Source organism: Oncorhynchus mykiss, chromosome 3 (assembly GCF_013265735.2).
Source record: "Oncorhynchus mykiss isolate Arlee chromosome 3, USDA_OmykA_1.1, whole genome shotgun sequence".
Lineage (NCBI taxonomy): Eukaryota > Metazoa > Chordata > Actinopteri > Salmoniformes > Salmonidae > Oncorhynchus > Oncorhynchus mykiss.
In genome coordinates this window covers 73133110-73151093 of record NC_048567.1, presented here as the reverse complement: position 1 = coordinate 73151093, position 17984 = coordinate 73133110, and the positions used below count along the sequence as shown (strand labels likewise).

General features: G+C 41.9%; 1 protein-coding gene across 1 annotated transcript; it reads right to left on the bottom strand.

The window, feature by feature from the left end:
* Positions 1 to 12074: 12074 nt before the first annotated feature.
* Positions 12075 to 17224, bottom strand: LOC110520546 (otospiralin). Its single transcript, XM_021597936.2, has 4 exons — positions 16998 to 17224; positions 14872 to 14949; positions 14661 to 14699; positions 12075 to 14177 (listed from the first exon to the last, which is right to left on the bottom strand). Exons 1-4 carry the CDS (start codon positions 17167 to 17169, stop codon positions 13975 to 13977), a joined length of 492 nt encoding a protein of 163 aa, XP_021453611.1. The 5' UTR covers positions 17170 to 17224; the 3' UTR covers positions 12075 to 13974.
* Positions 17225 to 17984: the final 760 nt, after the last annotated feature.

Here is a 17984-nt window from a genome sequence, read left to right as displayed (position 1 = left end):
AATGTGCCTGGGGTTATTTTCCATCCAGTAAGTACAGCAGCAGCAGTGAGAGAGGAACTGTAACCGTATAGCTGCTGTTCTCCCTATACAGTGTATACCAAAGGTGAACTTGCAAACTTGAGCCAACGATAAACCTCTGAATTATTACCACCCAATTAAGTCGACTGAATTAACGTTGCTGAGAGTGTCAAAATGGAGGCTGTAGTGGTGGAATGAGTAAGTGCACCCAGCAGTGTGGAAAGAGAGAGAGAGAGAGAATATCAGCACAAAGAACTAGCTATGCAACATGGAGATCTATGGATAAACCACTTCTCCATCCTTTTTGGACAAGAGCAGAAGCATATACATGACAGAGCGTGCAAAGCTGTCATCAAGGCAAATGGTGGCTATTTGAAGAATCTCAAATATAAAATATATTTTGATTTGTTTAACACTTTTTTGGTTACTACATGATTCTATATGTGTTATTTCATACTTTTGATGTCTTCACTATTATTATACAATGTAGAAAATAGTAAAAAATAAAGAAAAACCCTTGAATGAGTAGGTGTTCTAAAACATTTGACGGATCAATAACACATCTTAGAATCAGCTATTAAAGATTCTCCAAATACATTGACTGAACGACAGGACAAAATATAAACTGTCCAACCCAAAAAGCCCTGTGGTGTTGATGGTAAAAAATATACAGACCACAAATTCAACTTGGATATACTCAAACTCTTCAATATTATCCTCAGCTCTGGCATCTTGCTCAATATTTGGATCCAAGGTCTGATCACCCCAATCCAGAAAAGTCGAGACAAATTTGACCCAAATAATTACTGCAGGATCTGTGTCAAATGTAACCCCGGCAAAATCCTCTACAGTATCAACGGCAGACTCCAACATTTCCTCAGTGAAAACAATGTCCTGAGCAAATGTCAAATTGTCTTCTTACTAAAATACCGTACAACAGACCACCACCTTGCAGACTCTAACTGACAAACAAACCAAAACCAAAACAAAGTCCTCTCATGCTTTATTGATTTCAAAAAAGTATTTTGCGGAGGGCCTGCTGTTGGGGAGGAAACCTACGATATTATGAAATCTAAACAAACAATACGTGTGCAATCAGAATTGCCAATAAACACACAGATTTCTTCCCGAACGGGTGTGTGTTCCACAGGAATGCATCTTGAACCCCACCCTATTCAACATTTATATCAATGATTTGGCAAGAGCACTAGAACATTCTGCAGCACCCGGCCTCACCCTACTAGACTGAAATCAAATGTCTACCGTCTAATGTCAACCAAGGAGGGCCTACAGCAGCATCTAAATCTTCATTACAAGATTCTTTATGTCTGTTACCACTGATAACCTGAATGACCCTAGATGCTCTGGCAGTCACTGGTATACTTTTATTTACAAAGCCATTTTGGGTTTACTACCTTTTTATTTGGCCATTTTTATTGTTCAGAAATGTGGTGGGTACTCTCTTCATTCGCTGGACTTTATCCTGCTAACTGTTCCAAATGTCCAAACTGAATTTGGTAAAAGGGCTTTTATGTACTCTGCGCCATAGTCTTGGAGCGCCTGACAAAATACTTTTAAATTGGAAGAACTTGTTCCAATTGGTATTTTTAAATCACTGATGAATGATCTTGAGACTGATTCCCTGACCTGTCAATGTTTTTAATTTGCTGTTTTTGATTTTGCTATACTCTTGTGAATTCTATGGTTTTTGCTAGATTACTTGTAGTTTTTCATGTTGTTTGTAATGACTTGGTGCTGCCTATCTTGGCCAGGACACTCTTGAAAAAGAGATTTTAAATCTCAATGAGCCCTTCCTGGTTAAATAAAGGTTAAATAAAAAGGTCAAGTTGAAGTCAGAAGTTTACATACACCTTAGCCAAATACATTTAAACACAGTTTTTCACAATTCCTGACTGTCGGTCAGAGCCGCCGGTCAACCAGGAACTGCCAGAGCCGCCGGTCAGCCAGGAGCTGGGAGCTGCCAGAGCCGCCCGCCAGCCAGGAGCTGCCAGGAGCTGCCATAGCCGTCCATCAGCCAGGAGCTGCTAGAGCCGTCCGTCAGCCAGGAGCTGCCGGAATCGCCCTTCACTCCGGAGCTGCCGGAGTCTCCCGTTCGTCCAGTGTTGCCGGAATTCCGTCCATTTGGGACTCATTGCTAGGGTCCCCAGTCCGCGGTCGGCGGCGAGGGTTGCCGCTCGAAAGAGGCCACGGAGGCGGTTGAGGAGGCGGACAAAAAATATGGTGGAGTGGGGTCCACGTCCCGCACCAGAGCCGCCACCGCGGACAGACACCCACCCAGACCCTCCCCTATAGGTTCAGGTTTTGCGGCCGGAGTCCGCACCTTTGGGTGGGGTGGGGGGGTACTGTCACGTTCTGACCTTAGTTCTTTTGTTATGTCTTTGTTTTAGTATGGTCAGGGCGTGAGTTTGGTGGGTTGTCTATGTTCGTTTTTCTATGATTTGCTATTTCTGTGTTTGGCCTGGTATGGTTCTCAATCAGAGGCAGCTGTCAATCGTTGTCCTTGATTGAGAACCATATTTAGGTAGCCTGTTTTCGATTGTGTTTCGTGGGTGATTATTTTCTGTCTTTGTGTATGTGACCAGACAGGACTGTTTCGTTTCGTGTCATTGTCTTTTATCGTTTTGTTGTTTCGTTCGAGTATTCGTTTTCATTAAAAGGCATAATGAATACTTACCACGCTGCACCTTGGTCCTCCTCTCTTTCTCCCACAGACGAACGTTACACTGACATTTAATCCATATAATTCCCTATCTTCAGTTAGTTAGGATCATCTGTACAAACAATAATACGCAAGTATAAACACCATGGGACCACGCAGCCGCCATATCGCTCAGGTATGACGGAATGTCAGAATAATAGTAGTTTAGTAATAGTAATTAATAATAATTTATTTTATTTCTTTCATCACATTCCCCGTGGGTCAGAAGTTTACATACATTCAATTACTATTTGGTAGCATTGTCTTTTAAATTGTTTAGCTTTGGTCAAAGGTTTCGGGTAGCCTTCAACAAGCTTCCCACATTAAGTTGAGTGAATTTTGGCCCATTCCTCCTGACAGAGCTGGTGTAACTGAGACAGGTTTGTAGGCCTCCTTGCTCACACTGGCTTTTTCAGTTCTGACCACAAATTTTCTATAGAATTGAGGTCAGGGCTTTGTGATGGCCACTCCAATACCTTGACTTTGTTGTCCTTAGGCCATTTTGCCACAACTTTGGAAGTATGCTTGGGGTCATTGTCCATTTGGAAGACCCATTTGCAACCAAGCTTTAACTTCCTGACTGATGTCTTGAGATGTTGCTTCCATATATCAACATAATTTTCCGTTCTCATGGTGCCATCTATTTTGTGAAGTGCACCAGTGCCTCCTACAGCAAAGCACCCCGGTTGGGATGGTGTTCTTCGGCTCGCAAGCGTCCCCCTTTTTCCTCCAAACATAATGATGGTGATCATGGCCTAATAGTTCTATTTTTGTTTCATCAGACATGAGGACATTTCTCCAAAAAGTACGATCTTTGTCCCCATGTGCAGTTGTAAACCGTAGTCTGGCTTTTGTATAGCAGTTTTGGAGAAGTGGCTTCTTCCTTGCTGAGTGGCCTTTCAGGTTATGTCAATATAGGACTCGTTTTACTGTGGATATGATACTTTTGTACCTGTTTCCTCCAGCATCTTTACGTACATGTCCCTTGCTGTTGTTCTGGGATTGATTTGCACTTTTCGCACCAAAGTACGTTCATCGCTAGGAGACAGAACGCGTCTCCTTCCTGAGCGGTATGACGGCTGCGTGGTCCCATGGTGTTTATACTTGCATATTATTGTTTGTACAGATGAACGTGGTTCCTTCAGGCGTTTGGAAATTGCTCCCAAGGATGAACCAGACTCGTGGAGGTCTTCAATTTTGTTTTCTGAGATCTTGAATGATTTCTTTTGATTTTCCCATGATGTCAAGCAAAAAGGCACTGAGTTTGAAGGTAGGCCTTGAAATGCATCCACAGGTACACCTCCAATTGACTCAAATTATGTCAATTAGTCTATCAGAAGCTTCTAAAGCCATGACATCATTTTCTGGAATTGTCCAAGCTGTTTAAAGGCACAGTCAACTTAGTTTATGTAAACTTTTGACCCACTGGAATTGTGATACAGGGAATTTTAAGTGAATTAATCTCTCTGTAAACAATTGTTGGAAAAATTACTTGTGTCGTGCAGAAAGTAGATGTCCTAACCGACTTGCCAAAACTATAGTTTGCTAACAAGACATTTGTGGAGTGGTTGAAAAACTAATTTTAATGACTCCAACCTAAGTGGCTACTGGCTACAAAATGAGGTGGAAACCGAGCTTCACTTTCTAACCTCCTGCCAAATGTACGACCATATAAGAGTCACACATTTCCCTCAAATTACACAAACCCACAGAACTCAAACACAAATCTAATTTGGACAAACTCCCATGTTTGTTAGGTGAAACACAGCAGTGTATTTGTATTTATCAGGGATCCCCATTAGCCCGTCATTGTAAATAAGAATTTGATCTAAACATACTTGCCTAGTTAACTAAAGGTTTGGGGTCCAAACATATTAAAGTACTTACATTACATATAAATCAAAAGACAAAACAATACATCATATAACATTATGACACCACTACATATCTACAAAACAAAAAATGTAATACCACCAGGCTACAATATCACAATGTATGTATATGCATGTGTTTGTACCTTTGTGTGTGTCTCTTCACAGTCTCCGTTGTTCCATAAGGTGTATTTTTACCTGTTCTTTAAATCTGATTCTACTGCTTGCATCCGTCACCTGATGTGGAATAGAGTTCCATGTAGCCATGGCTCTATGTAGTACTGTGCCACTCCAATAGTCTGTTCTGGACTTGGGGACAGTGAAGAGACCTCTGGTGGCATGTCGTGTGGGGTATGCATGGGTGTCTGAGCTGTGTGCAAGTATTTTAAACAGACAGTTCAGTGCATTCAGCTTTTTACAAAAACAAGTAGTGATGAAGTCAATCTCTCTTCCACTTTCAGCCATGGGAGATTGACATGCATGTCATTAATGTTAGCTCTCTGTGTAGTTTTAAGATCCAGCTGTGGTGCCCTGTTCTGAGCCAACTGCAATTTTCCTAAGTCCCTCTTTGGCACCTGACCACACTACTGAATAGTAGTCTAGGTGCGACAAAACTAGGGCCTGTAGGACCTGCCTCGTTGATAGTGTTGTTAAGAAGGCAGAGTAGCGCTTTATTATGGACAGACTTCTCCCCATTTTAGCTACTGTTGACCATGACACTTTATAATCCAGGGTCACTACAAGCAGTTTAGTCACCTCAGCTTGCTCAATTTCAACATTATTCACTACGATATGTAGTTGAGGTTTAGGGTTTAGTGAATGATTTGTCCCAAATACAATGCTTTTAGTTTTGGAAATGTTTAGGACTAACTTATTCCTTGCTTCCCATTCCGAAACTAACTGCAGCTCTTTGTTAAGTGTTGCAGTCATTTCAGTTGCTGTAGTAGCAAGTGTAGTAGTGTTGAGTCATCCACATACATAGACACACTTTACTCAAAGCCAGTGGCATGTCATTAGTAAAGATTGAAAAAGGTAAGGGGCCTAAGCAGCTACCCTGGGGTATTCCTGACTCTACCTGGATTATGTTTGAGAGGCTTCCATTAAAGAACACCCTCTGTGTTCTATTAGACAAGTAACTCTTTATCCACATTATAGCAGGGGGTGTAAAGCAACAATACATACATTTTTCCAGCAGCAGACTATGATCAATAATGTCAAAAGCTGCACTAGTCTAACAAAACAGCCCCCACAATCATTTTATCATCAATTTCTCTCAGCCAATCATCAGTCATTTGTTTAAGTGCTGTGCTTGTTATGTGTCCTTCCCTATAAGCGTGCTGAAAGTCTGTTGTCAATTTGTTTATTGTGAAATAGCATTGTATCTGGTCAAACACAATTTTTTCCAGAAGTTTACTTAGGGTTGGTTACAGGCTGATTGGTCGGGTGTTTGAGCCAGTGAAGGGGGCTTTACTGTTCTTGGGTAGAGGAATTACTTTAGCTTGAAGATGAAGCTGAAGATGAAGCTGAAGATGAAGCTTGAAGACTTTAATTGAAGATGTGACAAATAGGCGTGGAAATATAGTCCGCTATTATCAGTAATTTTCCATCCAGATTGTCGGACCTCGGTGGCTTGTCATATTTTTTTTATTTTTTTTTTACCCCTTTTTCTCCCCAATTTCGTGGTATCCAATTGTTTTAGTAGCTACTATCTTGTCTCATCGCTACAACTTTTTCCGGATGCCCCAAACAATTGGAAAGGGGATTCAACAGAGAATATGACTTTACCCCAGTCCTCAGCAGTCCAATCCATGTACCTTTTGCAGAATATCAGTCTGTCCCTGATGTTTTTCCTGGAAAGAAGTGGCTTCTTTGCTGCCCTTCTTGACACCAGGCCATCCTCCAAAAGTCTTCGCCTCACTGTGCGTGCAGATGCACTCACACCTGCCTGCTGCCATTCCTGAGCAAGCTTTGTACTGGTAGTGCCCCAATCCCGCAGCTGAATCAACTTTAGGAGACGGTCCTGGCGCTTGCTGGACTTTCTTGGGCACCCTGAAGACTTCTTCACAACAATTGAACCGCTCTCCTTGAAGTTCTTGATGATCCGATAAATGGTTGATTTAGGTGCAATCTTACTGGCAGCAATATCCTTGCCTGTGAAACCCTTTTTGTGCAAAGCAATGATGACGGCACGTGTTTCCTTGCAGGTAACCGTGTTTGACAGAGGAAGAACAATGATTCCAAGCACCACCCTCCTTTTGAAGCTTCCAGTCTGTTATTCAAACTCAATCAGCATGACAGAGTGATCTCCAGCCTTGTCCACGTCAACACTCACACCTGTGTTAACGAGAGAATCACTGACATGATGTCAGCTGGTCCTTTTATGGCAGGGATGATATGCAGTGGACATGTTTTGGGGGATTCAGTTCATTTGCATGGCAAAGATTACTTGCAATTAATTTCAATTTATCTGATCACTCTTCATTACATTCTGGAGTATATGTAAATTGCCATCATACAAATTGAGGCAGCAGACTTTTGTGAAAATTAATATTTGTGTCATTCTCAAAACTTTTGGCCACGATTGTATACCCACCCAGCCTTTGGAACTTTTTTCCTAGATCTGGCTACTATATTGTGTGCAATCCCAGCCACAAAATGTGTAACCTGCTGACACAAGAAAAGGTCAACCAATGTAAATATAACCTATATTTATCTGCCTATTTTTTCCCCATTATTCGTACATTCTACTATTTGCATAATGTCACTTATGTAACATTTATCCGCTAATAATATAAATGTAAATGTTGTGAAACTTTTTATCTGTGTCATGTTTATTGTTATTGTCCGGTTGTTTTTGTCTTTGTTTTTATTGGATTTGCTTTGTTGTTTTTTGTTTTAGTTCTTTCACTTGCTTTGACAATGTAAACACATTTCCCATGCCAATAAAGCATTGAATTGAATGAACCCGTACGTGTAAAAAATTACTCGCTACTATGTTTAAAAAAAAACGTAAATTATATTTTTTCAACTTGAAATTTGATGACTTTTCCTAGAGTGACCCCAACATTAGAAAAAGTGAAACGTCTCCTTTGTTCATATTTCCATGAAAGCTGTACAACACCGGGGTACAAAGATTGTCTTAGGGTCATTTTTGACCCGGCAGTTATAAAATCATCTACACACCACAAAAACCACAAACACACACACACACACACACACACAATGAGAAATTGTGATTGTGTGCTACTGATTGCTCTCAGCCAGCAGCTCCTGAAGAGGAAGATCACCATGGTTGGCACAGTTAGAAAGAACAAGCCTGAGCTCCCCCCTGCACTCCTCGCAACAAGGGGGAGAGAGGCCTTCTCATCAAAGTTTGCCTTCACCCCCACCACCACTCTAGTTCCTTACCTCCCAAAGAGGAACAAGAATGTGTTCCTCCTGAGCACACTGCACAAAACAGCTGAGATCAGTGATTGCGAGGACAGGATGCCAGCCATCATCCTGGACTACAACCACAACATAGAAGGTGTGAACAAGGTGATTGGAATTTACAGCTGCAGGAGGATGACTGCCCGCTGGCCCCTGGACATCTTCCATAACATCACTGATATGTCCTCATACAATGCCTTTGTGATATGGAACAAGATCAACCCTACCTGGATGCCTGATAAGCGGAAGAAGAGGAGGGTGTTCCTGGAGCAGCTGGGAAAGGCACTTGTAACCCCACACATTGAAAGAAGGGAGCCCCTCCCCCCCACAGCAGCATCTGCCTCGCTTGTGAAAGCTGTTCAGGGGGCTGAATCTTGTCCTGATCCACCCGAGGCTGCAGCTGGGGCAGGCAAGAGGAGGAGATGCCAGTTCTGACCCCAAAGGACTGTAAAATAAATACTATGTGCTGCACATGTGTGAGATACATCTGCAAAGTCCAGGCACACACACTTACATACTGTCCTACATGTGCTAATTAGAGTTGATTCAATAAAATGCATTCAAAACTACTTTTTGCACATTTCTGCTACCTTCTTAGGCTATACAAGCGCTATCTCTTGCAAAGCAAAATGGTTTACACCTATGCAGTCCCTTTAGCAATCATAATAATAATAAACCTCTACTTTAGGAAAGAAAACAATTATGACAGGTGTTTTGTAATAAAAACGAGAGTTGCCCACTGATGAAATGCAGTCTTTCTGCATTGTGAAGAGGGAAAACTCAGATATTCACAAAGTTTGTGATGAATGACAGGTTGTTTCTTCATGCAAACAGATTCAATTAAACTGCTTTATTTTAGGGGTTTAGTGAAGGCGGGTCATTTTTGACACTTCAGACAAGGGGAGTATCCTGAATGTTAAGACTACAAGGGTTAAGAGAGAGACCAAACAGTTATGTCAGACCCATGGACAATAGTGTAGCGGACGATAAATGCACTTAAACGCACTCCATTTACACACCTTTTTTATTTTGCGCTAGCGTTTACCCACCTTTTTCGTTGAGTTTATAGGGACCATTAGGTTATTCACCACAGACTGAGATCAGCATTTACCTTGACATCACTGCCCATGAGACAGGCTGCAAGTAATTGAACAGAGACAGAAAGAGGGAGCGATATTGAATAAGTCAATGGAAAACGCAGTTGCATTAAGAAAGCGCTTTGCTGCTTTAGTTCCTAAACCTATGCAGTCTTATTGTCCTCTCCTTCTCTCTCCTCTGATAAATATTTTTCCATCCCTGTCTCTGTTCTTCTCATTAGACATGCACGCACACACACACACACACGCACGCACGCACGCACACACACACCTTCACAATGTGAAGACCCGTGCATATCGCTCTCATCTCTCCGATGAAATAACTTATTTCATTCTTACATCTTACCCAACTTTTCAAGGTGTAAACAGTACAGGGCAAGATCACAGCCACTGACTGCTAACTAATCCACGTGTCCCAGTCAACCAAGGTAACTGACACTGTTTCAGTCAGTCATAGACACCAAGCACAGCAGACACACACTAGACTGTCTGCTACCACTGTCTAGCTGAAGGGTTAATGTTAATGATAGGCCAATGGCCTGTTTAGAAGTGAGATTCAGAAGCCACGTTTATACCTGCTGCTAACATACGTCCTTTGTCCTGATTGTGTCCACATCCTGATTGTGCCCACATTTGTAGATCAGTGGTCACCAACCGGTCGATCGTGATTGACTGGTCAACCTCCAAGTCATTTCTAGTTGATCACCGAACATTTCTGTAAAAAACCAAACGATAAAGCCTTGTGTTCCTATTTTTTTAAATTCATCTTGAGCAGTTGGCTGTAGGTGCACCCGATTTAGCTGCCCTTCTCGCCAGGTAGGCGAAGTATTCCAATTTCGAACCATTTCATGTGTGTGAAGGTACAAATTCTGCCTCCCTGCAAGCCTGGAGAACTAATCAAGTGCACTATTGGCCTACTGCTGGCCAATCAGATGGCTCAGATTACCGTGTCTGCAGTAAAGTATCAGGCATAAAAGAAAGCTACAGCAAATTTGAGATTTCTAAACTTTTAAAACAATGACTAGAGAGAGACTGTCAGTTTAAAACCATGACTAGAGAGAGACTGTCAGTTTAAAACCATGACTAGAGAGAGACTGTCAGTTTAAAACCATGACTAGAGAGAGACTGTCAGTTTAAAACCATGACTAGAGAGAGACTGTCAGTTTAAAACCATGACTAGAGAGAGACTGTCAGTTTAAAACCATGACTAGAGAGAGACTGTCAGTTTAAAACCATGACTAGAGAGAGACTGTCAGTTTAAAACCATGACTAGAGAGAGACTGTCAGTTTAAAACCATGACTAGAGAGAGACTGTCAGTTTAAAACCATGACTAGAGAGAGACTGTCAGTTTAAAACCATGACTAGAGAGAGACTGTCAGTTTAAAACCATGACTAGAGAGAGACTGTCAGTTTAAAACCATGACTAGAGAGAGACTGTCAGTTTAAAACCATGACTAGAGAGACTGTCAGTTTAAAACCATGACTAGAGAGAGACTGTCAGTTTAAAACCATGACTAGAGAGAGACTGTCAGTTTAAAACCATGACTAGAGAGAGACTGTCAGTTTAAAACCATGACTAGAGAGAGACTGTCAGTTTAAAACCATGACTAGAGAGAGACTGTCAGTTTAAAACCATGACTAGAGAGAGACTGTCAGTTTAAAACCAGGACTAGAGAGAGACTGTCAGTTTAAAACCATGACTAGAGAGAGACTGTCAGTTTAAAACCATGACTAGAGAGAGACTGTCAGTTTAAAACCATGATTAGAGAGAGACTGTCAGTTTAAAACCATGACTAGAGAGAGACTGTCAGTTTAAAAGTAACAACATGAACTGCATGTGGCAGAAATGTGCGACTCGAGTTTCACCAGCTGGAAGACGGTGTCCCTTTTTGGTCAGTCAGTGGAGGAACGGTAGAGTAGAGGGACATTGAGAGGCGGACCCGCCGTCTACTGCTCTCTCTCTCCTCTGAGACTGACCATCAGCCCAGTAAAATAAAAACATATTATTTAAATGTATTCTCCACTCAGCTGAGCCTCACAAGTAATACAACAACAACTGATCCATTACCGGTGTGATCATATAACCCACCTCAAATGTAATTGGTCCAAACAACAACTGATCTATTACCGGTGTGATCATATAACCCACCTCAAATGTAATTGGTCCAAACAACAACTGATCTATTACCGGTGTGATCATATAACCCACCTCAAATGTAATTGGTCCAAACAACAACTGATCCATTACCGGTGTGATCATATAACCCACCTCAAATGTAATTGGTCCAAACAACAACTGATCCATTACCGGTGTGATCATATAACCCACCTCAAATGTAATTGGTCCAAACAACAACTGATCCATTACCGGTGTGATCATATAACCCACCTCAAATGTAATTGGTCCAAACAACAACTGATCTATTACCGGTGTGATCATATAACCCACCTCAAATGTAATTGGTCCAAACAACAACTGATCTATTACCGGTGTGATCATATAACCCACCTCAAATGTAATTGGTCCAAACAACAACGCATTGAGTTTTCATGCAAAGCCAATATGCTGTGATAATAGTATTGGGCCTATAGGTTATTGCACAAACTTCATTGCCAGTACTGTTTTTAATAGCTTAAATGTTGCATAGGATGATTAGATTTTTTAAGTCATGTTAAATCTGAACGGTAGAACCCTGCTTGCATTTTGACTCAGAAAGTGATCCTGACTCAGAAAAGGTTGGTGACCACTGATGTACATGATCCTAAAACGCATTGTGATCAGATTTTCCTGCCCACCTCCGGACGTAGTCAGGCACGCATTGCGTCTGGATATCTCACAAGTGTAAACGGATCTGGACAGTGAAACCATTTAATTCATAATTATCCCGCATTGTAATATAATTAACAGGTGGTAACATGGATGTATGACATCAATATATGGCATAAAATAAATAAATATATTTTATTTTGAAAGAATATTCGTCAAATAATTTACATACAAGGAGGCACCAGGAAATCTGGTCACAAAGTGGACACAGTGGACATGAGTGCGTTCGTCAACGTGTGTGTGTTTTGGAGAAGCAAACAGCAGCTCCTTGTCTTGCCCAAGCTGGACAGGGACACACTGGCACAGGGCTAAAGCAGAGAAGTGCTAGAGTGTGAAGAAGGGGGAAGGTGGGGGAGGAGACAGAGAGACGAGAGACAAAGCAAGCGGGACAGATAGGGAGAGAGAAAATACAGGGACTCAAAGAAAGCGAGAAAAAGAGACTGTAAGGAAGAGAGGGAATAGACAGAGGGCAGAGAGGGAGGAAGGAATGTCAGAGAGGAGAAATGGATGACCCATGAGACTTCAGACTCATGTTACAGTCTTTGTCGTTTCCTCTTCAGTAGCAGCTTAAGCGCCCCCACCTCTCTTTACAACACTGAGCCAGACATAAACCCATCATACACTCTGCCTGACTGAAGCCTACAGTAGCTGCATTCCTTCACCAGGCACTCCTTGTTCCCCCATACACACAAACTCACAGCAATTAGTCCACAAAAGAAGGATGTGCAATCAGAGGTTTGAGACCATTCCCCCTGCTGTTCTGTTTCTTTCTGCTGGCTTACCGACCTCCTTCGTAGCAGCCCCCTTACCATGCAGATCAACCTGGTCTCATAGAATAGATGTAACATAGTAAATGTAAATCTGGCACACTCAAATTAGCATGATATGTTTAGTTTGGTATGGTTACATAAGACAGATGTTTACTTAAGGCAAAAACAAAAGTAGGGTGATTGGTTGGGGCGGATGGGTTGGCGTATAACGCGAACTTCTAACAACCAAAAAGGTTTAACCCTGACACCTAACCCTTAGCCTAGCTAATGTTGCCACCTAGCTAGTATTCATAACATACCATAAGTTTAGCAAATTTGTAATATCATACGAAATGTGATGGGCATCCACAAATGAATACATACTATACAAAACGTAGGATATAATACTAAATGGAGTGTCTCGGATTTACATACAGAGTATTACGAAATGCTCTGAGACCAGGTTGTGCAGATAGAAGGCTCCAGGAGGTTTTCTACAGCTCCAGTAGAACAGCAAAGCGCAGGGGATTTCTGGACACAGCAGTTTACTCTCCAGGAGAAAGAGCATTCTGCTCCGTAAGTACACTGCACCATGAAATGAGATTCAGTGTTGTGGCAGATGAGCCATGAGCAGAGAGGATTCTTGCTGTGGTACCGTATCACAAGAGTGTTGATTAGTAATCCTCTGATGAGGGGCTCTGTTGTATGTATGAACGGAGGTCGAATAGGGCCCATTCCAGTAACACTCACTGAGCACCACTTCTTTACTTGAACTACTGATCTATCTAATGGAGCCCTGGTCCAAGGCTGGATAAAGGTGGCAGTTTTATTTCAGTTTTCCGTTCCTCTCAGAAGCTACAGATGTCTCGTAGAACGAGGACAGCCCCCCCCCCCTCTTCTGTCCACCACCATTGCTCTCTGTCCAACTCAATCAACACTGTGCAGTCTTAATCAAAATTGTTGATCAAAGCCACTCAAGATCAAGATCAAGTCAGGTTTCTGATGCAAGAATCTGAATGTATGAGAATCAAACTGTTGAAAGATAATAACTTTGTAAGCTTTCCTGCTTTGACTAGATGACAAAGAAAAGCGCAATAAGCCATCAATTTGTTCAAAGGAGATTTATAGCATTAACTGTGTGTGCATGCATGCCTGTCTGCTACTAAATATGTTCAGGGTATAGTTTGATCAATGCAATATTCAGACAATAGTTAAAAGGCAGTGATTTTAAAACTTCTCCAAAGATTTAATTTGACCCAAACTTCATTCCGGTACCCCCTTAGATTCTTCTGTGTCTTCGTCGGGGCTGTCGTAACCTAGATAACTGGCAATAGGGAAGTGGGCCCAGTAGGTTCTGGCCAGGTCCTGGATCCGGTCGTAACCAGCCTGGGCAGTCAGCTCCTGCAACCAGCCTGTGAAGTCGGACGACCACAGGGCCCAGTTGGGCATTTCACGTTTTTCCCTGCCTAGGGACAAAATCAATCAGTCAAATGATACATTTTTTTAACCCTTATTTAATTAGGCAAGTCAGTTAAGAACAGATTCTTATTTTCAATGACGGCCTAGGAACAGTTATACAGTCATAACTGCCTTGTTCAGGGGCAGGACGACAGATTTTTACCTTGTCAGCTTTGGGATTCGATTTTGCAACCTTTCGGTTACTAGTCCAAAGCTCTAACAACTAGGCTAACCTGCCGCCCCAGGGTAGCCTAGTGGTTACCCTGCCGCCCCACGGTAGCCTAGTGGTTACCTGCCGCCCCAGGGTAGCCTAGTGGTTACCCTGCCGTCCCAGGGTAGCCTAGTGGTCACCCTGCCGCCCCAGGGTAGCCTAGTGGTTACCCTGCCTCCCCAGGGTAGCCTAGTGGTTACCCTGCCGCCCCAGGGTAGCCTAGTGGTTACCCTGCCGCCCTATAATAACACATATTTATCCATCCTTCTTTCTGGCTCACCTTTGCCTTCCTTTGTGGCAGTCTCTGTCTCTTCTGCTCCTGGATAAGACACAGTGAAGGGAAACGGAAAGAGTCAGACCTAAAGTCTAGTACTTTAGGACAGTATGGGTGACCGATCAGATCCTTTGTCAATAACTGGCCAAAAGATCAGAACTGGGTTGCCTGTGAAAAACACAGCCTATGAGTGGTACACTCAAAGGTGTTCACCTACCTGTGAAACTGAGGAATCCCAGGAGTATGAAGCAGACCAACATTGAGACACGCAGGCGATGCATGCTGTCAGACAAGGCTATCCAGAGATAGACAGAGGGACACAGAAACACTATTCAGTCGAACTGAATAGGCAGAGAGGCCAAGAGACACCGAAAAAACACATGCAGGCAGATACAGTAGCAAGAAAAAATGCTCAGTTTACCTTGAACTATCAAGGACTAATTTCCTCAAACCACCCAGAGAAAATAGAAACTGGAAGAAAGTTAAAGGCAGAAATAAATACAAAGGGAAAATACCTGTCTATTGTGCTTCCAATGTTGTTACCAAGCCAACAAGTGCTCGAGGGCTAGATTCAGTCTGTAGCGCAGAAGATCCACGTTGTTGCGCAATTTAAGTGGAAAGGTAATTTCCCATTGAGCTGACATATGCAGCGTTTACCGTGAATGCGGGAACATTGCCTTCAGGAATGGCCTTTTCCTCGTTATTCAGATTACAGCCTCTCGCTTTTGGTTATTTGAAAATGAAATCTCCAAAATATCACTTTTTTTAAAACAAGCCATAGAAAATTGGTTGCGATTTCAGTTCAATCCGCCAGAAAAGAGAGAACAAATATTATGGTTCAACTCAAATATACTAATTGATTAAAAAAACTATTTTTTGGGGAGAAAAACAAACAAATTATATATTCTTTGTAAATGATATCATAAACAAGACTGGTGGAGTTATATCACACATGCAGCTAACAAAAATATATGGAAGTGTCTGCTCTATCCAAAATTACAACCAACTGATTGCAGCATTACCACAAAAATAGAAGAAGGAATTGGAAGGCGGAGAAACTAAGACAGGTGTCATTTATACTGATAACAAGTTCAAACAGGTGCCAATACAGGTAACGAGTGGAGGACAGAGGAGCCTCTTAAAGAAGAAGTTACAGGTCTGTGAGAGCCAGAAATCATTCTTGTTTGCAGGTGACCAAATACTTATTTTCCACCATAATTTGCAAATAAATTCATAAAAAATCCTACAATGTGATTTTCTGGATTTTCTTTCTCATTTTGTCTGTCATAGTTATGATGAAAATTGCAGGCCTCTCTCATCTTTTTAAGTGGGAGAACTTGCACAATTGGGGGCTGACTAAATACTTTTTTGCCCAACTGTATATTGGGGACACAACCATCCCAGCTATGCAGATTTTGCTGCAAAGAGACTCATTAGATCATTTGTTTTGGTACTGTCCATATGTAGCTGTTTTTGGTCGCAGGTTCAGGAATGGCTGAAGAATTGCAACATTTACCTGGAGTTAACTCTGCAAATCGCACTGCTGGGTGATCGGAAAAGTCATAGTCAATCGATCAATAGTATAATAATACTCTTAGTTAAAATGTTCATCTTTAATTTACAATTTGTAGAAACTATGAGAATAGAAAGGTTCAGAACTTTTGTGAAACATCACAGCACAATTGAAAAATAGATGGAAGGTCTTCATAGATAGATGGGAGGGGTTGAGGGTAGCAGAAGGCTGGGACTGGAAGGTCTTTAGAGACAGATGGGAGGGGTTAAGGGTAGCAGAAGGATGGGACTGGATGGTCTTTAGAGATAGATGGGAGGGGTTAAGGGTAGCAGAAGGATGGCACTAAAAACAAACAATAACTAATGTCAAATGCACTGTGTCTGTAAAATGTATATAGTATGAATAAGCTGGAAGTAAAAGCCTAAGTGCTGTTGTTCATTAGTTTACTCCAATTAGGGGAGGGAAAATTAATAAAGGAAAATATATTTCAAAACAATATATATATATTTAAAATAACATATATATTTCTAAAAAATATACATATATGGGGGATTGTAAAAGATGCAGACAATCACATTCATAGAAGCCACAATCTATTTGCAATATTAAAGCTGATCCACCCCCTAAAAAATATATTTAAAAAATTATACAAACATGGAGTATCCACAAATGCAGGAACATTGCCTTTAAATCTAAATTGCGCTACAGCGTAGATCTTCTACGCTACGGATTGAATCTAAGCCCTAGTCTAGAGTACACTACCTAACCAACCAATGTAGAGAAAAATACATTTGTACTAGAAATATGAAATATCAGGGAGAAAACCTTACCTGATTGAGATGACTGAGCCAAGGACTTTGTCCGTATTTGACCACAGTAAACTACAGCTACCTTCTCCTCTTTGATTGTACAGTAGTCTGCACCCGTTGAACGGTCTCTGTCCTGTGCTCTGGGGTTTCTGTCCATCCTCAGGTGAGGAGGAGACAGAAAAAGGGCAGACATATTTGTTTTTCACACTTCCTCTCTGTATGTCTGACCTCCACCACAACATACTTCACTGGATCTCTCACACACCTTACACACCCGCACACACAGTGATCTATGATACAAACTCTTTATTACCTGACTCTAGGCATAATGCTGACAACACTGCATTTGCAACGTTAGTAGACTACAGCATCAACCATGCATTACTATTAATGCTGACCAAACTGTGGTTTACCGTCAAGGAAATCTATCGTGAAGAATAAACATTTGGCACTGAGCATCAAATACAGTGTACCACCTCGGGGTTAAACATATCTGTTTGGAAAGAACAGGAAGGGAGATGGAGAGAGGGAGAAAAATGGGATCAAAATATAGACAGGCGGAAAAGGCAGCCAGGGGGGAAATAGAGACAGACATGAGAGAGAGAGAGAGAGCTGTGAGAGACCAGTACACAGCCAGTCCAGAACTCTTCACACTTTGTATCCAGACAGCAGCCGGCTGCAGTATTTTAATATTTAACAGATTTATTGTGGGGAAAGAGAAAGAGCCCACAGAGTGGATGAGACACAGAGACCAGACAGACAAACAGAGACTGGCACGGGTTATGAGAGAGCATCCTGTCATTTCTCTCTTCCATCTGTTATTCTCTTTGGGGGAGGCTAGCACCAGGATGTAAGCCTGAGACTGAGACTGAGCTACTGTTCTGATGTTTAGACCAAGGTTGGGTAAACTTCCCCTGCCAGGGCTGGTGGGTTGCTGCCTTTTACTCCAGCCAAGCAGTACTGATCAAGCAGTACTAATCAAGCAGTACTAATCAAGACGTACTAATC